The 23,413-nt window shown below is 44.5% G+C and overlaps 1 protein-coding gene across 1 annotated transcript in view; it reads left to right on the plus strand.

Annotated features, from left to right (window-relative positions):
• Positions 1 to 23,413, plus strand: part of gria3a (glutamate receptor, ionotropic, AMPA 3a) — a 134,907-nt gene that overhangs the window by 56,682 nt on the left and 54,812 nt on the right. The window contains exon 4 of the mRNA XM_063203868.1: positions 10,901 to 11,088. Coding sequence (XP_063059938.1) covers positions 10,901 to 11,088 — 188 coding nt within the window. The remainder of the gene's footprint in view (positions 1 to 10,900; positions 11,089 to 23,413) is intronic.

Raw genomic sequence — 23,413 nt, forward strand, 5'->3', positions numbered from 1 at the left:
TGTGTTCCAGATTCAGAGATGATCAGTGGCTCTCTAAAGGCAGGGTTACTTTGCCCGTTCATACTGTCTCTCTAGAAAATTAAGTACATGTAATAGTTTCACCACCCTTACCTACAGTTTGTATTTCGTGAGAGATGAATGGGCAAGGCATAAATGCAGTGTCCTTGTGTGCACACTCTGTGTTGTGGTTTGCTGTGTCACAATGACAAGGATTTTCACACACTACTGCAATTACAGACGCTACTGCTTCAGATGCTAATGCCTCATAATGTGTGAAGACCAAAGCAATGACGTGAAGTGTTCGAAACTGTCAAGTTAAAATAGCTCGACTAAAAATAGCTTTATGATATACGTAGCTCAGCCAACATCCTGACAAAAATGTCAGTGAAGGAGAGCCAGCACAGCTGGTACAGCACACTGTATGTAGCGGCAGAGCTATGGAGGGTGGGTAAACAGGGCATTTGCCCCTGGGCCCAGTGTGCTGCCGTGTTGGTGGTGGGGGCCCTATGGCAAATTTGGCAGGCTGTGTTGTGGGGGTCCTTTCCGTGATTAACCCTGGGGCCCTGTATGAAATTGTTCCGCCACTGACTGTATATTATCTGAGAAGAATCAATATTCAGACTGGGCCAGGAAGGGAGATTCATATGAGGTGTAACGTGAGGAGATATGAGAATGAGGAGTCTGACTGACTGACTGACTGACTGACTGACAGACAGACTGACTGAGTCGTTCATGTTTGTTGTTCTTTTGTTGTTGTTGTTGTTGTTTTGGGCATCTACAGTAGCAGTCACTTCTTTTCCAAAGCGAGCTAGCTGGACTTTGCCTCAACACAGCAGTAGGTCTAATTTGATCAATATTTGGTCTGGGCCAATGTTTGCGCTGAGCCTGAGGGCGTATGACGTAGCTTATTTATGTTTATGCTTTTGTTGTTTTTGTTGTTGTTTGGGGTATTTATGAGGCTTTGCCACAGCGGTGGTTGGGCTGATTCATCCAACCTGACATACAGACAGGCAAGCAGGCAGGCAGCAGTTCCTTGCCAGCAGCGGTGTGCACAAACATGTCTGTGTGTGCGTGTGTGTGTGTGTGCGTGTGTGTGTGTGTGTGTGTGTGCGTGTGTGTGTGTGTGCGTGTGTGTGTGTGTGTGTGTTAGCTTGTACATGTGAGTGCGCATTTGTGTGTTCGTGTGTGTGTGCATGCGTGCATGCATGTGCATGTGTGAAGTAGCTGAGTGTGTGTGCAAATTACTAGCAGTGTGTGCGTGCAGAGTAGCGATGTGTGTATGTGCAGACTAGCGCTATGTGATTGTATAGTAGCGACGTGTGTGTGTGTGTGTGTGTGTGTGTGTGTGTGTGTGTGTGTGTGTGTGTGTGTGTGTGTGTGTGTGTGTGTGTGTGTGTGTGTGTGTGTGTGTGTGTGTGTGTGTGTGTGTGTGTGTGCAGAGTAGTGGTATGCACCGTAGAGTGGCATGAGAATGCGTCAGAGAAGCCATATGGGATTACTGACCCAAATGAAGACTGCTTCTCTTCTCTCCTCTTCTCTTCTCTTCCTCAGCTTTTGCTTGTGTGCGTCTGTGGACGAGTTTTGAGTCATTGTGATTGTGGAAGTAAGAAAGCCTTGGCTTTACCTCAGAATAATAATAAGTGCTCAGGCTTGAGTGTAGCCCGGGGATGAGGACAATGCTCTCTCTTGCCTTTTTATTTCCCTTCCCTTCCTCTCTTTCTCTCTTTTTTTATTCCCTCTCTCTCTCTCTGTATTTATTTATCTGTCTTTTTCCTCCTTTTGCGTCTTTGCAAATGTGCATGTGCACACACATAGTCATAATCACATTTATGCACCAAATAAAAGACCTTGCATATGCTGATGTTGCTGCTATGCACTGCTTGTAATGCAATGTGCGGTAGGCTTTTTGTTATCAGCGCTGTCTTGTGAATGTGTATAGGACAAATCATCGCATTGACTAAAGCCATGTGGACACTGAAGGCTCTCTTTTTTCTTTTATGAGTCTTTTTTGCCCACTGCCAGTGGCAGCGGTACGCTTCTAAAGAGGTCACTCTGTCCCTAGGGAGCGGACGAAAAAGAAGGAAAGAGACCTGGAGGAGGAGAGGAGGAGAAGAGGGGGAGAGAGGAAAGGATAGGAAAGAGAGGAAGAGGATGGTGGAAGGGGTGTTCTGTAGGGGACAAGTGGACAAGGAGAGGAGAAGGGGATTACTCTTTCTTCCACTCTCCATGTTGCATTAATTAGATACAGTTTAGACTTTTACACATTAAGACATGGCCCCTGATATAAATTTGGCAATGAGCAAGGTGTCATGTATTACTCAAGGCTCTGTGTAATGTTGCAGTGGTGTAAAACTATCGTAGTAAAGTCTTCTCTGCGACTATTACAGCGTTCCATTGGTGGAATGGTGTGCATCATGAGGCTACCCATGTACTGCAACGTCATGTGACTGCGTATACAATGCATGCACAGTACAGTAGCTAGAGCAGTGTTTCCCAACCAGGGGTACGTGTACCACTAGGGGTACGCGAGCACACTGCAGGGGGTACTTGGAAAAATGAAATTTTATCAAATGCATGGAACATAGTAATAGCATAATGTAATGTAATGTAACATAGTCACATTGGGATAGAGAAAGTGATATAGAACATGAGTTACAGGGCACTCATGGCACAAAGAAAAGGCTTATGGGGGGCACGAGACAAAAAAGGTTGGGAAACACTGACCTAGAGTTAGGGTTAGGGTTAGGTATGTACAGCACAAGTACATAATATTACTAGTTGACAGGGCCGCTGACAGATTTCGCTGGGCCCAGGACAAAGTCATATGAAAGGGCCCCCTACCCAATACATACAATGTAATGGGAGCCCAATTCTGGGCCCCTGTCTTCCTGGGCCCGGGACAACATACCGCTTTGTTCCCCCTGTCGGTGGGCCAGCTAGTTGATATACTGTTACCTTCCTACATTTTAAAATAAGAAGGAAAAAAATGAAACTGTGGTGGACAGTATGGCGTGGAGATGAGAAGGGAGCAGGCAGGAGAGGAGAAATGGTTTTGGGGTATACAATAGAGGTGGGAGAATAGAAGGCGGACGAGGGTAGAGAAAGAGAGGAGGAGGTAGTAGAGGGGGAGCAGAGAGGAAAAGAGAAAAGGCGAGGAGATGGGAGAAGAGAAAAGGCGAGGAGAGGAGAGGAGAGGAGTACATGTGAAATGTCAAGAGTGTGGAGAGAAGTCCAGCTGTGTGATTATGGGAGGAGAGATGATAAGAGGATGTGAGAGGATGAAGAAAGGAGGGATAGAGGAGGAGAGGGGGAAGGAATAAAGGGCTAACTGACTCACACAGAGTCATGAATAATGTCCCCAAACCACAACATGAGTTGACTTCATCACACCCTGAACCCCCCTCACACACACACACACACACACACACACACACACACACACACACACACACACACACACACACACACACACACACACACACACACACACACACGCACAAACACACACACACACACACACACACACGCACAAACACACACACACACACACACACACACACACACACACACACACACACACACACACACACACACACACACACACACACACACACACACACACACGCACAAACACACGCACACACACGCACACACAGAAACAAACCCTCACCCTCACGCATACAAACAGAAACACACTCTTTCACACACACACTTACACAGGAACGACCAAACCCACACACACATGCTCTCAAAAAGACATGTCATTTGGGAATTGCACTAGTCAGAGTGTCCCCAAACATCAGCAACATGCTTCCAAGTCAGCGGAGGGCCCGTAGGGACACGTACTGTCATCAAACAGGATGCGGCAGCACAAAGAGGCCCAGAGATTGGCTGCTGGCTGCTTCGTCAAAATGAGCTACCAAAACACTGCCCAAACTCAAACCTTAGCCCCTAGGGGTGCTAATGGCATGGTAACTCAGCTCGACAAGTAGCCCATCATATCGACATGATACCAGAAACACAGAGACCGAGAAATTGGCTGCCCTGTCAAAAAGAGCTACCAATAGGCTGACCAAACTCAAGCCCTTACCCCTTGGGGTGCTAATAGCATTGCAGCCCAGCTCGACAACTAGGATCATTTCAACATCGATATCATATAGATACCAGAAAGACAGCTACCGATAAGCTGGCTAAACTGAAGCGTTAATCGTTAGAGGTGCTAATGTAGTGGGCTGCAATGGCTTGGTTGCTCCACTCAACGGGTAGCTCCTATCGACATGACACCAGTAACACAGAGACAGAGAGGTGGGCAGCTTCATTGAGGTGCTGCTGGACTATATGGCGTTTTATGGGCCTTGTTCATGTGACCATTGATTCAAGGCATTCAAAGCAGGTATTAGTTACAATTGGTGGTATGGACATAAAGTTACACCTCACTGTTTGTGTTTCCTGTGGAAACTGGGAGTCGTTTTGCTTCAAAACAGAACTTGTTTGACGTGCTTGCGAAAAAGGCTAATGATATGGTAGCTTAGCTAGATGGGGAGCTCATATTGTCATGACACCGGTAGCATAGAGACAGAGAGACGTGCACTAGAGACAGACGTCTCTCAGGTTCCAGTGTCTGTGTATGGCGTATTGGTTATGCACTGTACATAGTGCTCGAAGTGCACAAGTGCGCCATCTGAGACACAGTAAGAGAGACTTGCTGATGAGAGACAGAGGCCACTTGATGGCGATAGTGATGGGAACAGGAAAGCACCAATATTCTCTAGTCTAGTGTGCGTGTGGTGTGTACTAGGTGCGTGTGACTGCATGTCTGCATATGTATTCGTCAGAGACAGAGAGCAGCTCTATATGTATGGAGGAGGCTACAGAGAGTGCTTCCCATACATTAGTAAAATTGCCCCAAGAATAAAGATAAGAAAAAAGTTCTCATTTCACTCCAGCAGCATGTTCCCCAATCCTCACAGCTCATCTTTAATTCCTCGCCCGTCCGCTCGCTCACGCTGTGTGACGGTCCCAGGACAGTGGGAGGGTTTCTCAGAACGTTTTTTCTCGAAGGCCTCCTAGTCCAGTGCAATCACGGCTCCTCCTTCCTTCCACCGCACATCACTGTTTGCTGGGGGAAAAAAAAGAAACATCACGACTAAAATTACAAAATTGCAAATTTACAAAAAGTTCTAACTTGTTACACTTTGGCCATGCATGCCCTTCTGTCCGTTGCCAACTTCAAATTGGGGCTGTGTCTCATGGGGTTTGAACAAAGCTTCCATTTGTTTGCGAACTTTGAAGTGATATTGTAGCCTGCAGAGAGAGAAAGCAGGGAGCAAGGGGGGTGATGAAGATCCAACAAAATGTTTTAAAACAGCTTAATTAGGGGAAGCACTGGAAATACACACACAGATGTGCTCTTTTTGGAAACTGATGATTAAAACGTGTTTTTGTCAGAGGCTGGAGAGAGAGAGAGAGAGAAAGAGAGAGAGAAAGAGAAAGAGAATGAAACAGAGGGCAGAAAAGAAGTAAGAGAGATGGGGGTGTAGAATGGGGGGGATAGAAAATGTCCCTTGGACAATCCTGCGCTGACCTGACTGGTAATTATTTTGCTGCCTATGACAGCGTGAACGGCTCATCAGCGCACGTAAAAAGCTGTTCCGTGCTGTAGGGTTGTATAATTGCCTCTTTAAGGAGCCTCTTTAGTGGCCATACTGCCACGCTCCTCGCATTCAACATCCGCCATCTGTTAACACAGCCCTGGGGGGGTCAGCCGTTCATTTGCTTTTAATTTGACATCCTGCCCTTGTTATGACGTGGTGTGTGTGTTTTGGTGATTTACAGGGAGCCGGTGCAGACAAACTGGTTTGAGAGAAAACAAAGGTCCTTCTGTATTCGTTTGGTCTGCCTGCCCACACAGCACAGGTGATTTTGGTAATTAGCTCATCTATTAAGGATCAGTCTGATGAATAACATGGCTGAAGGGTTTATAAAGGAGGACTTGTAGTCTCAGAATCCTGCATGTCCACCTCTTGGTTTAACCCTAATAGGACACAATCTCTACTATTATATTACTATTACTATTGTATTATTAGTTTGCCATTATCTGGTGTTCAGTGGCTTAATTTACTAAGGTGTCAAAGCTTAAATCTGGAGACCAGGGTTAAGGCACAAATAGACCAGATGCGACTTGAGCGATTCCAGCGACATAAGTAATTTACTTTTTATTGAGTTGCTGGCGACAGAAGAGCCGAAAGCGATTTGGGTGACTTGAATGACAGTATGTAGTTGGACTTCAGCGAATATTATGCAAATAAGTTATGATGCGGTTCGGTGACAGCCGCCACAGCCAATGTAAATGGCGGAATGCTTGCATTCTTCTTTTAACGGACATACTCTGTCGCTTCTATAACTAATGACGTTCTTGCTGCAGAGTCCAGCGATTCTCTGTTGCTTAATTTAGCCGCCGCTGGTGTGTTTGCGCATTTAGAATCTGACCCAACCTGGAGCCATTTCTCATCCTGCCCCATCTCTCTCTTTCACTCATTATCTTGCTCACGGTCATATCTACAGTAAAACCATTATGCCGAACCACCACAATATCTAACAAAACGGTCATAATCAAAATAAAGTTGTAATGTGTGACTTAAAAATGTCTGCAGTACAAGGCACTCCAGATACAGAACATTATGCACTTCAAGGCTACATGAATTTGTGTGCGGTTGTTTGTTTCTGTTGATCACACGTCCCCGTGTTGAAGAGGTCACTGCGTCATTCTGTCTGCTATTCTATAAAGGCCACAGTCATGCCAGCTATCTTAGACCTCGGCTTCAAGTCTTCAAGCGACAACAACAAAAAAACTTCGCAGAGTCGCTGAAAGCCCCCGAGGTGCTGAATAGCCAACTGCGGCGCATGCATACATTTATACATTCCGATTTGTCAGAATGGCTTGTCTAATCCCTTCTAATTTCATTTCACAGCGTCACACTCTGCTCTCTGTATCCCCCGACAGGTCTTTGAAATACTTTCAACTCCGGCATTGAAAGTCAAACAGCGAATGTGCAAGTTTCTCCCGTGGTAAATAGCAGCTAATGATGACACAATCCCCCCACCAAAAAACATCCAAATCAGCTTACACTGCCTTTGACGGGCGCTGAAGAGAAGTGAAACGAAGGAGTAATGGCTAAATCTGTCTAAATCCCCCTCTTTTCCCCCCCTTCACACCCGCCCCGTGGCGCCTGGGAAAGTTATTTAAAGTACGAGGCTTTAGTCTCCTTAAGGCTTGCAAAAGGAAAAATGAGTAGACATCAGTAAAGAAAAAACTGTCTGTGTCTGTATACTGTGTGAATAAACACAGCCTTTCACAGGTACATAAGCATAAGTCTATCCGCAGAACAGATATACAGCACTGTATATGCATTAGGCAGCAATAACAATCACATGACCTGGTTAGCAATGGCAATCTACTTTCACGTACATACTCTATGGAAATTTGCACGTGTGTGTGTGTCTGTGTGTGTGTGCGTGTGCGTGTGCGTGTGCGTGTGTGCATGTGCTTGTCCGTGTGTGTGTGTGTGTCTGTGCGCGCGTGCGTGTGCGTGTGCGTGTGCACATCAGTGTGGGCCTGCTAAGCAGAAAGCATTGGTTCATTTCAGCATTTTATGAATTAGCATAATCACTCTGAGTGTTAACATTCATTTTCCCGCATCAGCAATTCTCATTCCCCCTCTGTGCCCACAGTGGAGGAGTTAACCTAAAAAATGACACCATTCCTTTAGCGTGTGTGTGTGTGTGTGTGTGTGTGTGTGTGTGTGTGTGTGTGTGTGTGTGTGTGTGTGTGTGTGTGTGTGTGTGTCTGCCTGTCTGTCTGTCTGTCTGTCTGTCTGTCTGTCTGTCTGTCTGTTTGCTTGTCTGCCTGTTTGTGTGTGTTGCAGTAATTTTTTATACTTAAAATTAAAGATCTATGGCTCTTCATAAAGTAGTGGTTGACGGTTCATACTTTTAAGGTGGTGTGCACCAAGAGAGATGGAGAGAAACAGAGAGGCAAGCACATGGAGTCTTGATAAAATTATCTAATAAGATAAGGCCTTGTTAAAAATGTAAAGTCATTCACACAATATAGTGTAATGTAGGTGTGCACTATTCTGGCAGTGGAACTTCATCACTGTAGTATAACACTACCAAGAGACATTACGCAGGGTTACTATGACATTACAACTTGGTCATTGACTTTCTGGTCATGACACATTTATAACAGGGTGCTTGTCTTCAGAGTTTTATTGTAGATATAATAAAGCTCAAAAAGCTTAACTACATTATATCCACATTGCTATGACCTTTCCAAGAGTCTTAAGTAACAGATCGAGACCTGGTCATTGCCATTTTGTTGACAATAAGGTTACAGTTTGAAAGGTTCTGCATGAAAGGGTTAAGTGACACTTACCACTACATAATGCAGTATATTGTGAATAGATGTGTCCAACCAGGTAACTGGATGGAGCGGAACTTGTAATCCAACCCACACCACCCCCCGCCAAATATTCCTTACCGTCCTGATGACAAGGAACAGATATGACATTCAGGATGAGAGCACAAAGGCTACCACTGACATCCTGAAATATTTAATTCCTGATATCTCTGAAGACACAGAAGAAACACATGTGGGAAAACAGACACACTCAGAAACTCATCTCCTAAACCTGAGCCCATCAAAGGAGTGATGAATGCTGGGGAATTGTTTGGATTTTTTAGTTGCATACTTTCAAAGTGTTGCCTGTGCCTGCAGTTTTTTTTTAAAGATATCCCTTAGATCACTGTAACTATTATTCTACAATTGCTATTAAATTACCTGTCAATGCTATAACAGCCGCACTACATGTACCTTTTATCACTTACTAGTACAGTACTGTCCGGAGCATCAGTATATCTGCAATTTTCTTTGCATGTTTTTGGATTGCTATCTCTTTGAGGGAAACAGTTGCTCACGCCATTTCCTTTAACAATCACCACCATTTTCCCAACTCGTTGCCCATCAAGTGAAATGCTTGGAGACAGTCCTCTTGACTTCTCACAATCAGACTACTCACTGTATTGTATGCAGTATGTCATATACACAATATGGGAAAAAACATATGTTTGTGCATTACCATATTATCAATATGAAAAATCACATCATGATTTGTGTGCCATCGTATCATAGATATTCAGAAAATACCATGTCATTGTGTCTCATATTGTTATAATAAGCATAATATAGAATAATAAATACGGGATGGAGCTGATAACATTGTATATCACACAGTTGAGTCTACTATCCCCTTTTGCTCTCTCATGTTGGGACCCCACAGAGAGAATTGCACTGGTGGAAAGCCAATTTCCCCATCAGTACTTTATTGTCTGAAATGTAGGAATAGCCTTCCTGCCACCACACTGAATGAACTGTGCTGCACTTCACTGCACAAGAGAAGAGAACAGCGACCACATCCTCTTGCCCTGGCAGCATCAGGATCCATTGCCGCCCATCGCGGCCGTTAAATAATGCTCACACCTCCGCCGGGCAGCTTACCCATAAGCACCTGTCTCCCTGCGGTGCAGCGGCGCGTGTCCCCTGGCCATATTTCAACACCCCCCCCAGCTGCCCCCCTCTCTCACACACACACACACACACACACATGCCCCTCACTCCCCTCCGCCGTTCCCTTTATTTATAGCCGATAACCTTGGCTTGACATAATGGAGTCCCGAAAATTGATCTGCTGAAAAAGGGGAAATGTGTCACACAGGGCTGGGTTGGGCTGGCTGGGCGTGTGTGGCTGTGACAGGTCTTTAGAGCCCGTGTTTACTCAGAGGGGTCAAAGGTCACGGGATTTAAATCAAAGCAACTGACAATCGAGGAATAAAAGACCAAAAAAAACTAGAGCAATAGTTCGGAAGACAGAACACACACACACACAGAGGCTTGGCAAATAACGTTAAGAAATATCTACCAAAACGAAAAGTGGAGAGATGGAACAAGATACAGTACACTATCTGTCCCGCCACACATATCATGTCCTTGTTTTCCTGGACTCAGCATCAAGATACTCTTTGTTTGACCTGGAGGGGTGTACTGTGAGAGTTGGTGGAGGATGTAATACAAACAGTACATCCCAGGTCAGCTGAGCTCGGGGCGGGGGAGAGATGAGCTCTTTATTCATAACTCCAGAGGTAGTGGAGAAGTCAGATGAGTCATGCTCACAAACGTAACAGCAACAGACTACCCCTCCAGAAGATCCAGGCGTCCATCTTTTACCCCAACATCATTACATCCTTTCCTCATTTGCAGTGCTACTACTACTACTAATAGTAATAGTAACTGTATGTGTATACCAGATCCCATACAGTTACGTATGCAGTTTAAAGTACTTGGCTTTAATCTGGTCCCTGCTATGAGTCATCATTTTTGCCCCTGTAGTGCTCTCCTGTGGAGTTCTACACAATAAGTCTACTGGTTTTTCCCTCATGGGTCTTCTCACTGCAGGGTTCTACATCGTCACCTTTGTGTTTCTCCTCTGTAGTGTTCTACGTCTTGAGCTCTGTGAACCAACAGTGTTTTACCGGGCTCTAAACCTTCCCGTATGTGGCCATGTGTTACCCGGATGAACCTGTTGACATTCACGTTGTCATGGCTCACAGAGAATTTATTTATTTATTTATTTATTTTGGTTTGCATTGCGTACCAGCTTTGCGGCTCCCAAACGCTCAGAATTTGGGCGTGAACATAACAACTGGTTCAAGATTAGGGGCAGGAACGTGCACCGGCACTGTTCTCTGTCGGCCTGAACGCACCTACTGTATCGTCTCCTGTAGTGCTCTTTAACATGGCAATACGGTCCTATAACTGGCACCTCTGTGCCATTGTCGCCCACAGGGTTCTCCATCCTGCAGGCCATCATGGAGACGGCGGTGGCCAACAACTGGCAGGTGACGGCGCGCTCGGTGGGCAGCATAGTGGACCCCATAGAGTACCGCCGCATCATGGAGGAGATGGACCGCCGCCAGGAGAAGCGCTTCCTCATCGACTGCGAAGTGGGCCGCATCAACGCCATTCTGGAACAGGTGAGCACTGCCAACGACAACAGCCATGAGAACTTACATACCGACGTTCCACTCATACTGTACACACATCAACACCTTGGCCATTGAATTCAGGTGGAAGGGCTGAACTCTGTTGTTGTATGATGCGATTGGATAAACACCATTCCTAGAACAAGTTAGCACTGGCACCAGTCTATACTCATTCCATTCATTTCACACATGCAGTAGATTGTATTAGCCGTGCGCTTGGCACACACACAGCAAAGATACAAGTCTTATTTTAAGAGTTGAAATTAACTCCATTTCAGATAACATTTGGACCCATTTAAAAATAGTGTTAATTTCAGTCTTTGGTCAGTGTAACTTTGTCAAAGTTGATTCTACTAAATATTTTGTACATTTTAATACTGGAATGTGAAAATATTGAACATCAGTGAAGCCTGGAGCTGGGCGGGTAATTGTCTTGCTGTAGAGTTGACATTATGCTGACCATCTACAGCAGGGGTGCTCAACTAGAAACTGAAAAAGTCCACTCGCCAAATTTCGTATGTTTCCAAAAAAGTCGCTACGGACCGATTCAGAAAATAGCCTCACTCGCTGGCCGCACTGGCCTCTTGCTCACTCACTGAGTTGTCATAGTGATGATACTTTTATTTGTCATAAGACTGGCTTCGCAGAAATACACCTATAGATCGCATGGCAGCGAAATCTCATGTATAATTTATACATATTAAATACAGATGGATTTTGTCTTGGTCCGGATGACATTGCGTTTGGGTCCGCATCCGGACCTGGGTCCGCCAGTTGAGCACCCCTGATCTACAGAATATGACACTGACTTTTGAGTCCACTAATCTGACTCTCCACTGAGTTGTAAATTTATACTCTACCTTTAGTTATGTTTACTCTGGAACATTAACACCCCATTTTTACTGTGTACTCACTCAGTCAAAAAATACAGTATTGCAGCTCAGAAATATAGCTGCAAGCAGCAATGCGGGGCCAAGCAGTAAACTTGCCAGAGCCGCCACGGCAACAGAAGGAACTGCAACGCCCCCTTTGGTCCAAATCTCGCCAATGTTGGTGTGCATTCCTTGGACGAGAGTGTGATCACGTAAACCAAGTTTAGTTTGAATCCGTTGAAGAGCTGTCGAGATATGAGCTCACTTCCTGTTACCTATTGGTGGCGCTAGAGAGCTTGGGGTCTGGATTTTTTTGTGGGAGGTCATGGGATGGACTAGAATGTGTACAAAAAATCCTAACAGAAATTGACTAACGGTTGCTGAGATATGACCTCACTTCCTGTTTTGCCACCTTTATGACAATTTTGATTGGCTGTCACCGGCAAACAACAAGAGGTGTTCAAAATTCTTTCCTCTCCCCCCTCCCTCTCCCTCCCTCCCTCCCTTCTTCCCTCTCTGTCCCTCTCCCTCTCCCTCTACCTCTCCTTCTCCCTCTCCCCCCTCCCTCTCCCTCTCCCTCTCCCTCTGTCTGTCTGTGTGTGTGTGAGGAGGGGGTGGGGGGTGGGGTGCAGGGGCTGGGGCAGTGGGGCTTGACCCCCTGCCGAGAATGGTGTCAGTGAACGTGCGCAGGGGGAGCAGAGGAGACAGAGAGATGAGAAAAAATCCCTCCATTCTTTCCACATTTTTGAATGGCTGCTGTGAGCTGATAGTTTTTTCAATCGTTACGAAAATCCATACCTGGGTGCAACATGGTGTGAGGATGACCTGTGTACCAATATTTTGAAAATTGGGAGTACAGTTCAAAAGCTACAGGCAAAAATGTAGCTAAAATTTTGACCTGTTGGTGGCGCTACAGAGTTTGAGCTGAGGATCTGATTTTTTTGTGGTAGGTCATGGGATAGACTACCAGGTGTGTACAAAATTCCAGCCTAATTCAACAAACGGTTGCTGAGATATGACCTCACTTCCTGTTTCGCCACGTTTACATCAATTTTGATTGGCTCTCACGGCTAAACGATATAAGATATCCAATATTCCTGAAGACCCCATGTGTAGCTCAGTCCAGAGATACTATATACCGAATTTCGGGTGAATTGGTCAAAAATTGCGGGAAAATTAACATCTTTATTGAATTTTACAAAATTCAAAATGGCGGGAAAACTATCCTGGCGGAAAATGACGTCATATGGTGCGTTGGATTCGTCTTGACTCAAGGATTCCAGGGATACCAAGTTTATGAAAATTGGCCCAGCGGTTCAAAAGTTACAAGCAGAAATGTACCTGCAACTTTGACCTGCTGGTGGCGCTAGAGCGTTGGGGCGGGGGTCCTATAAATTGCTGTGGGTAATGCTGAGACTGCCCCGAATGTGTGTGCCAATTTACAGCATTTTCCTGCCTACGGTTCTATGGGCTGCCATAGACTTGCAGAGGGATAGGAATGGTGACTAGAGAATAATAATAATTAAAGCTGCGAGCAGCCTTGGCGGGCCCTCGCACCTACGGCCCAGGGGTCGTGGCATATCGCCCTGCTGTAATACACCACCTGTGAAAAATGAATCAAGCATAACAATGAGGTCGGTGAAGGTGTCATTGTAGTAGCACTGCTGTTGCTTCCTTCACTTGCAAAGTCCACACAATTGATAGGGATGGGACCTATTTAGCACACAACCTGATCAATGTCTTGCTCTCTGGAAGTACATACTCATTTTGTCTGTTGGTTTACACTCTCTCATGTGATGCGGTGTGCACTCCCACACACAAAGACCCCCCCCCCTTACACACACACTTGCTGACACACACACAAACACAAACACACACACACACACACAAACACACACACACACACACACACACACACACACACACACACACACACACACACACACACACACACACACACACACACACAGAGTCCTCTGAACTTAAGCTCCAAATGTTGCTGAAATGTTGATTGCAGGGGGTTCTATTGAGTCTGACATTTTTGGATTTGTAAATGCGCCATACTAAACAACCATGCCATGTAATTTTCACAAGCAGAAATGGGGACCTGAAAGTTCTTGTGGGAATTTGCCACAATTGTGTGACAATTTCCAAAAGATTCTTAGTATGGGTTGCTGAGATATGACTTCACTTCCTGTTTGGGGGTGTTAGCAGGATTTTGATTGGCTGTCACGGCCTAACCATAAAAGATGTATTAAAACCCTTTTACAAATCTCTTCAGAGTGCTCCTGAAGTCATATTTATCAAGTTTTGTGAAAATCAGACCAAATTTGAAGGATTAGGAGCACGTTATTGATTTTCACCAGCTCCAAAATGGCGGACATTCTGAAAATGCGTGTATGATGTCATAGGATTCGTTGGATTCGTCTTGGCCCAAGGATTTCAACGTTACCACCAGATTTTAAATGGAGCGTGCGGTTCAAAAGTTAAAGGCAGAAATGTAGCTAAAGCTTTGGCCTGCTGGTGGGTGGTGACTTTAAACTTTGAACTGCTGGTGGCGCTAGAGTGTTTGAGCTAGCGACCTCATATTTGTTGTGGGGGGTCCTGGGATGGTCAAGAATGTCTGTTACAATTTGAAGATGGTTCTGACAATGGGTTCCCAAGATATGACTTCACTTCCTGTTTGGCGACTTAATCCAAAATGGCGGACATTCTATAATGGTGGATATAATGTCATAGGGTTCGGCGGATTCGTCTTGGCCCAAGGACTGCAAAGGTACCACTAGATTTAAAATTGAGCGTGCGGTTCAAAAGTTATAGGCAGAAATGTAGCTAAAATTTTGACCAGCTGGTGGCGCTAGAGAGTTTTAGCTAGCGACCTGATTTTTGTTGTGGTGGGTCATGGTATAGATGGACATGTCTGTGACAATTTTCAGAAGATTGTGACAACGGGTTCCCAAGATATGACTTCACTTCCTGTTTGGCGAGTTTCAGGCGAGTTTCAGGCCGTTTTTGATTGGCTGTCACGGCTAAACGATAAAAGATATCCAATATTCCTTGAGACCCCATGTGTAGCTCAGTCCAGAGATACTATATACCAAATTTCGGGCATATTGGTCAAAAATTGCGGGAAAAATAGCATTTTTATTGATTTTCACAAAATTCAAAATGGCGGGAAAACTATCCTGGCGGAAAATGACGTCATGGGGTGCGTTGGATTCGTCTCGGCCCAAGGATTCCATGGATACCAAGTTTTCGAAAGTTGGCCCAGCGGTTCAAAAGTTACAAGCAGAAGTGTCCCTGAGTTCAAAAGTTACAGGCAGAAATGTATTTAAAATTTTAACCTGCTGGTGGCGCTAGAGAGTTTGAGCTAGCGACCTGTATTTTTTTTTTGGTGGGTCATGGTATGGACGGAAATGTCTGTGACAATTTACAGAACATTGTGACCATGGGTTCCCAAGATATAGCATCACTTCCTGTTTGGCGACCTTTAGGCCGTTTTTGATTGGGTGTCACAGCCGAACGAACACATTACCGCAAAATCCATTCGATAAGTTTTGTTAGGCTCATTTCAGAGATGCTATATACCGACTTTCAGAAAGATTGATCAAAAATTGAGGGAGAAATAGCATTTTTACTGATTTTCGATGCGCTGCTTGGCCCCTAATTATCTCACTTCCTGTTGGGTGTGGCCATGGCAACCTATTGACTTTTTTGTTTGTCTTAGTGAGATACACACCCCCAAAAAATTTGGAGTCTGTAACTTGTACTTATATCGGCACTAGCTTTGACCTGCTGGTGGCGCTAGAGGGCTTAAACTGGAGACCTGATATTTCTTGAGGAGGGTCATGGTATAGACAAGAATGTCTTTGGCAATTTTCAGGAGATTCTGTCCATGGGTTTTCAAGATATAGCTTCACTTCCTGTTTGGCGACTTTAAGTCCGTTTTTGATTGGCTGTCACGGCCGAACAAAAACATAACCGCAAAATCCACTCGATAACTTTTGTGAGGCTCAGTCAAGAGATGCTCTACACCGACTTTCAGAAAGATTGATCAAAAATTGAGGGAGAAATAGCATTTTTACTGATTTTCGATGTGCTGCTTGGCCCCTAATTATCTCACTTCCTGTTGAGTGTGGCCATGGCAGCCTGTTGACTTTTTTGTTTGTCTTAGTGAGATACACACCCCCAAAACATTTGGAGTCTGTAACTTGTACTTTATACCCCATAGGCCTACGCATTAGGGGGCGCTGTTCTGTGCCCGGACCCAATCCGGACCCGAGCTTCTGGTTCTGAGTAGCGGTTGCCATGTCCGACCACCGTGCCAAAGGGCGTATCACCAAATTCTTCTCAGACAAAATGGGCGACCCAAACAACGAGCAAGAAGCGTAATAATAATAATAATTAAAGCTGCGAGCAGCCTTGGCGGGCCCTCGCACCTACGGCCCAGGGGGCATGGCACATCGCCCTGCCCTAATACACCCCTACGTGTGAAAAAGGGATGAAGTGTAACAATTTTCTGACAGGTATGAGGAAGGAGAAGGCGTCACTGTCTTAGCACTGCTATCTTGTCCACTTCCCCTCTTTGTATCCCTTTGCATTGCCATTTCAATCATATAGACACATGCAAAATGTTTAATTTCCACATTTATAGCCATTCATTCGCCTAAAACATGGTGACACGGCACCTGGTAGCCACTGCAATCACGTATATGCCAGCTTCGGACAGGTCTCTGCAGGGTAGGGGTGGGCGATATGGCCAAAAATGTATACCTCGGTATAATTTTAGTCACGGTATATATCGCGGTATACATCACGGTATTGTACATTTGTTTAAAATTGAAGCGTTGCAAAATGACCAAAAAAAAAAACTTTTTTTAACCTTTGCATTTGATTTTTGGAAATGACACAATGTCCTTTCATATATGTGTGAATTCTTGCCATTACCGGTACATTTTTTAAAAACAAGCAAGAACTAGCCTATGTAAAATGCATTTTGCAATGCAATGCAAAGCTACCCAATAGAACACTGTCAATTTCACCAAGTGTCGAAGGGGTTAAAGTATGGTAGAGAGGGGGAAAAGGGAGGGGTGTCAAACTGAACACATTGAGAGTAATGTTGCCTTCACCAGCTCGGGACCTCTCGAGACAGCTGACGACACTGCTCACATGACAATCGAGTTCTGGAGTTTGGCGCATGAACGCCACTGATCCCGGAACAATCGGGATTGATGCGTGTTTTGTTTTGGTTCTCTTTTCTTTTTTTTCACCTCACCTTGAGCCTCCACACCCACGACATATAATTTTAGCTGAAGTAAGCTAAATTAAACAGCCAGAGACCAGCATTACTGAAATATGTGCATCTGCAATTGAATGACATTGACTGGTGTTGTTGATAGTGATTACAAGATGATATTTTAGCATTTATGATACTGTTTACATGTCAGTTGCATGCATGGGCGCCATGTTGATGATGCATGTGTCGTCACACAAAACACAAGCTCGAGAACTCGTTCTTCTATACTTCCGCCAGAGATCAACCTCGATAATTATCGATCTGACATTGCGTCAATGTTCACTCCCACTTTCCCGAGGTTTTAGGTCGGCTTTCTGGGGATTCTCGATTTTTTGAATGAGCCATAAATAGAACTGAACGTGGATTGTATCAACTACATCTTTCATTGCATTTTCATTTTCATTTCATTGCTTTTTTCTATTTCTGCAGTTGTTTATGGTAATTTTGAAATGCGTGCTTGCATCTGTGATTATGCCATGCATAATGGTTTAAGCTGTCATTGTTAAAGTTAAGAAAAACGAACTTTCACATGAGGCAGTTAGCAATGCATTTCAGAACTAATGCATTTGAATGGCAATGGCAGCGTTCATTACACCAGCGGTTAGCGTGCTAACGTTAGCGAAATCGCTAATGCCACATTTTAAACAGTGAACAACAGTCATTTTAGTTACTAACACCCAGTAAGATATCATGAATGATATTATCTCAACTGGAAACAGTAACATACAGCTGTTACGGCTGGCACAATGTGTTAAATGTAAGGCAACCAATGTTAGCACATTAAGCACATTTATTTTGCCAGACACCAGCATAGACATGAATGACTTGGGCTGTTAGCTAGTTAGCTTGCATTTCGTGCCCAGTAAATTGTGGAGTCCAAAATCGAAATGTGTTGCCATCACATACCATTTCAAACAATAGTTCACTACACTAACCATACATTTTACACTTGACGCTTATTCAAAGGAAATGATTGTGCTGTTTCTCTACAACCACATTGCTAGAACTTGGCAGTCAGTCGGGTGGATGTTCAAAACGTTGTCTATACTGCCATCTGCAGGATGCAATGCGCTATATCACGGTAGAACGGTATGGCCATAATCCATACCTTGATGGAAAAAATACCTTTTACGATAGTATACCGTCCATACCGCCCACCCCTACTGCAGGGGGTTCTATTGAGTCTGACATTTTTGGATTATTAAATGCACCATACTGAACAACCATGCCATGTAAGTTTTACAAGCAGAAATGGGGACCCGGAAGTTCTTGTGGGAAGTCATGGGACAATGAGAATGTGTGTGAAAATTCACAAAAGATTCTTACTATGGGTTGCTGAGATATGACTTCACTTCCTGTTTGGGGTGCTAGGAGGATTTTGATTGGCTGTCATGGCCAAACCGTAAAAGATGTAATAAAACCCTTTTACAAATCTCTTCAGAGTGCTCCTGAAATCTTATATATCAAGTTTTGTGAAAATCAGACCAAATTTGAAGGATTAGGAGCACGTTATCGATTTTCACCAAATCCAAAATGGCGGACATTCTGAAAATGCTGGTATGATGTCATAGGGTTCGTTGGATTCGTCTTGGCCCAAGGATGTCAACGCTACCACCCGATTTAAAACTGAGCATGCGGTTCAAAAGTTACAGGCAGAAATGTAGCTAAAACTTTGCCCTGCTGGTGGGTGGTGACTTTTAACTTTGAACTGCTGGTGGCGCTAGAGTGTTTGAGCTAGCGACCTGATATTTGTTGTGGGGGGTCATGGGAAGGTCAAGAATGTCTGTTACAATTTACAGATGGTTCTGACCATGGGTTTCCAAGATATGACGTCACTTCCTGTTTGGTGACTTAATCCAAAATGGCGGACATTCTATAATGGCGGATATGATGTCATGGGGTTCGTTGGATTCGTATTGGCCCAAGGATTTCAACGCTACCACCAGATTTAAAATTGAGTGTGCGATTCAAAAGTTAAAGCCAGAAATGTATCTAAAACTTTGACCTGCTGGTGGCGCTAGAGAGTTTGAGTTAACGACCTGAATTTTTCTGTGGTGGGTCATGGTATTGACGGACATATCTGGGACAATTTTCAGAAGATTGTGACAATGGGTTCTCAAGATATGACTTCACTTCCTGTTTGGCAAGTTTTAGGCGACTTTTAGGCCGTTTTTGATTGGCTGTCACGGCTAAACGAAAGCATTATCGCAAAATTCACTCGATAAGTTTTGTGAGGCTCAGTCCAGAGATGCTATATACCGACTTTCAGAACGGTTGATCAAAAATTGCGGGAGAAGTAGCGTTTTTATTGATTTTCACAAAATTCAAAATGGCGGGAAAACTATCCAGGCGGAAAATGACGTCACAGGGTGCGTTGGATTCGTCTCGGCCCAAGGATTCCAGGGATACCAATTTTTTGAAAATTGGCCCAGCGGTTCAAAAGTTACAAGCAGAAATGTCCCTGAAATTTTGGCCTGATGGTGGCGCTAGAGGGTTTGGGGTGATGACCTATAAATCCGGTTCTGAGTAGCGGCGCACATTTCCGACCACCGTGCCAAAGGGCGTCTCACCAAATGCTTCTCAGACAAAATGGGCGACCCGAACAACGAGCAAAAAGAAGCGAAATAATAATAATAATAATCCGAGGGAGAACAATAGGGCCTCGCACCCTCCGGTGCTCGGGCCCTAATAATAATCCGAGCAAGAACAATAGGGCCTCGCACCCTCCGGTGCTCGGGCCCTAAATATAGCTGCAAGCAGCAATGCGGGGCCAAGCAGTAAACTTGCCAAAGTCGCCACGGCAACAGAAGGGACTGCAGCGCCCCCTTTGGCCCAAAATGTTGGCAATGTTGGTGTGCATTCCTTGGAGGGGAGTGTGATCACATAATCCAAGTTTAGTTTGAATCCGTTGAAGAGCTGCCGAGATATGAGCTCACTTTCTGTTACCTGTTGGTGGCGCTAGAGAGCTTGGGGTCTGGATTTTTTTGTGGGAGGTCATGGGATGGACTAGTATGTGTGCAAAAAATCCTAACAGAATCTGACTAACGGTTGCTGAGATATGACCTCACTTCCTGTTTTGCCACCTTTATGACAATTTTGATTGGCTGTCACCAGCAAACGATAAGAGGTGTCCAAAATTCTTTAAATACCCTAAAGCATATCAGTCCCAAGATGAAGTGTACCCTTTTGTAGGGCATTCTGACCAAAATTGTGGGATAAGTAGCAGTTTTATTGAATTTCACAAAATTCAAAATGGCGGACTTTTTTCTTCTGTTTGACATGAAGTCATATAGTGCGTTGGATTCGGCTTGGCCCAAGGATTCTAGTGATAGTATTATTTTAAAAATTAGGCATACAGTGTAACGCTACAGGCAAAAATGTAGCTAAAAATTTGACCTGTTGGTGGCGCTACAGAGTTTGAGCTGGGGATCTGATTTTCTATGTGGTAGGTCTTGGGATGGACTACTATTTGTGTACGAAATCCCAGACTAATTCGACAAACGGTTGCTGAGATATGACCTCACTTCCTGTTTTGCCACTTTTATGACAATTTTGATTGGCTGTCACGGCTGAACGATAAAAGATATCCAATATTCCTTGAGACCCCATGTGTAACTCAGTCCAGAGATAGTATATACCAAGTTTTGGGCGAATTGGTCAAAAATTGCGGGAAAAATAGCATTTTTATTGAATTTTACAAAATTCAAAATGGCGGGAAAACTATCCTGGCGGAAAATGACGTCATAGAGTGCGTTGGATTCGTCTTGGCCCAAGGATTCCAGGGATACCAAGTTTATGACAATTGCCCCAGCGGTTCAAAAGTTAGAAGCAGTAATGTACCTGCAACTTTGACCTGCTGGTGGCGCTAGAGCGTTGGGATTGGGGACCTATAAATCGCTGTGGGTAATGCTGAGACGGTCCCTAATGTGTGTGCCAATTTACAGCATTTTCCTACCTACGGTTCTATGGGCTGCCATAGACTTGCTAAGGAGAAGAAAGGTGCCTAGATAATAATAATAATAAGCAGAAAACCTACTAACTCTATAGGGGCCTTCGCCAGCTTCGCTGCTTGGCCCCTAAATATAGCTGCAAGCAGCAATGCGGGGCCAAGCAGTAAACTTGCCAGAGTCGCCACGGCAACAGAAGGAACTGCAGCGCCCCCTTTGGTCTAAATCTCGCCAATGTTGGAGGGGAGTATGATCACGTAAACCAAGTTTAGTTTGAATCCGTTGAAGAGCTGCCGAGATATGAGCTCACTTCCTGTTACCTGTTGGTGGCGCTAGAGAGTTTGAGCTTGGGGTCTGGATTTTTTTGTGGGAGGTCATGGGATGGACTAGAATGTGTGCAAAAAATCCTAACAGAAATTGACTAACGTTTGCTGAGATATGACCTCACTTCCTGTTTTGCCACCTTTAAGACAATTTTGATTGGCTGTCACCGGCAAACGATAAGAGGTGTCCAAAATTCTTTGAATGACCTAAAGCATATCAGTCCCAAGATGATGTGTACCCTTTGTGTACCAAAATTGTGGGACGAGTAGCATTTTTATTGAATTTCAAAAATTCAAAATGGCGGATTTGTTTCTTCCAGTTGACCTGAAGTCATATAGTGCGTTGGATTCGGCTTGGCCCAAGGATTCTAGTGATAGTATTATTTTTAAAATTAGGCATATGGTGTAAAAGCTACAGGCAAAAATGTAGCTAAAATTTTGACCTGCTGGTGGCGCTACAGAGTTTGAGCTGGGGATCTGATTTTCTTTGTGGTAGGTCTTGGGATGGACTACTATGTGTGTACAAAATCCCAGCCTAATTCGACAAACGGTTGCTGAGATATGACCTCACTTCCTGTTTTGCCACTTTTACGACAATTTTGATTGGCTGTCACGGCTAAACGATTCAAAATATCCAATATTTCTTGAGACCCCATGTGTAACTCAGTCCAGAGATACTATATACCAAGTTTCGGGCGAATTGGTCAAAAATTGCGGGAAAAATAGCATTTTTATTGAATTTTACAAAATTCAAAATGGCGGGAAAACTATCCTGGCGGAAAATGACGTCATAGGGTGCGTTGGATTCGTCTTGGCCCAAGGATTCCAGGGATACCAAGTTTATGACAATTGGCCCAGCGGTTCAAAAGTTACAAGCAGAAATGTACCTGCAACTTTGACCTGCTGGTGGCGCTAGAGTGTTGGGGCTGGGGTCCTATAAATTGCTGTGGGTAATGCTGAGACTGGCCCGAATGTGTGTGCCGATTTACAGCATTTTCCTACCTACGGTTCTATGGGCTGCCATAGACTTGCTAAGGAGAGGAAAGATGTCTACGTAATAATAATAATAAGAGAATACCAGTTAACACTATAGGGGCCTTCGCCAGCTTCGCTGCTTGGCCCCTAAATACCAGCTAAAACAGTAGGGGCCTTCGCCAGCTTCGCTGCTTGGCCCCTAATAATCGTAAGAATACCAGCTAACACTATAGGGGCCTTCGCCAGCTTCGCTGCTTGGCCCCTAAATATAGCTGCAAGCAGCAATGCGGGGCCAAGCAGTAAACTTGCCAAAGTCGCCACGGCAACAGAAGGAACTGCAGCGCCCCCTTTGGCCCAAATCTCGCCAATGTTGGTGTGCATTCCTTGGAGGGGAGTGTGCTCACATGAACCAAGTTTATTTTGAATCCCTTAAAGGGCTGACAAATATAAGCTCACTTCCTGTTACCTGTTGGTGGCGCTAGAGAGTTTGAGCTGGGAATCTGGATTTTTTTGGGGGGGAGATCATGGGATTGACTAGTATGTGTGCAAAAAATAGCTAAAAGAATCTGACAAACGGTTGCTGAGATATGACCTCACTTCCTGTTTTGCCACTTTTATGACAATTTTGATTGGCTGTCACCTCCAAACGATAAGAGGTATCGAAAATTCTTTGACTACCCTAATGCCTATCAGTCTGAAGATGATGTGTACCTTTTTGCTGGTCATTCTGACAAAAATTGTGTGACAAGTAGCATTTTATTGAATTTTACAAAATTCAAAATGGCGGAATTTCCCTTTTGCATTTACATAACGTTACATAGTGCGCTGGATTCGGCTTGGCCCAAGGATTCTAGTGATAATAATATATTTTACATTGTGCACATGGTTTAAAAGCTACAGGCA

This window comes from Engraulis encrasicolus, chromosome 7, assembly GCF_034702125.1.
Source record: "Engraulis encrasicolus isolate BLACKSEA-1 chromosome 7, IST_EnEncr_1.0, whole genome shotgun sequence".
Classification (NCBI taxonomy): Eukaryota; Metazoa; Chordata; class Actinopteri; order Clupeiformes; family Engraulidae; genus Engraulis; species Engraulis encrasicolus.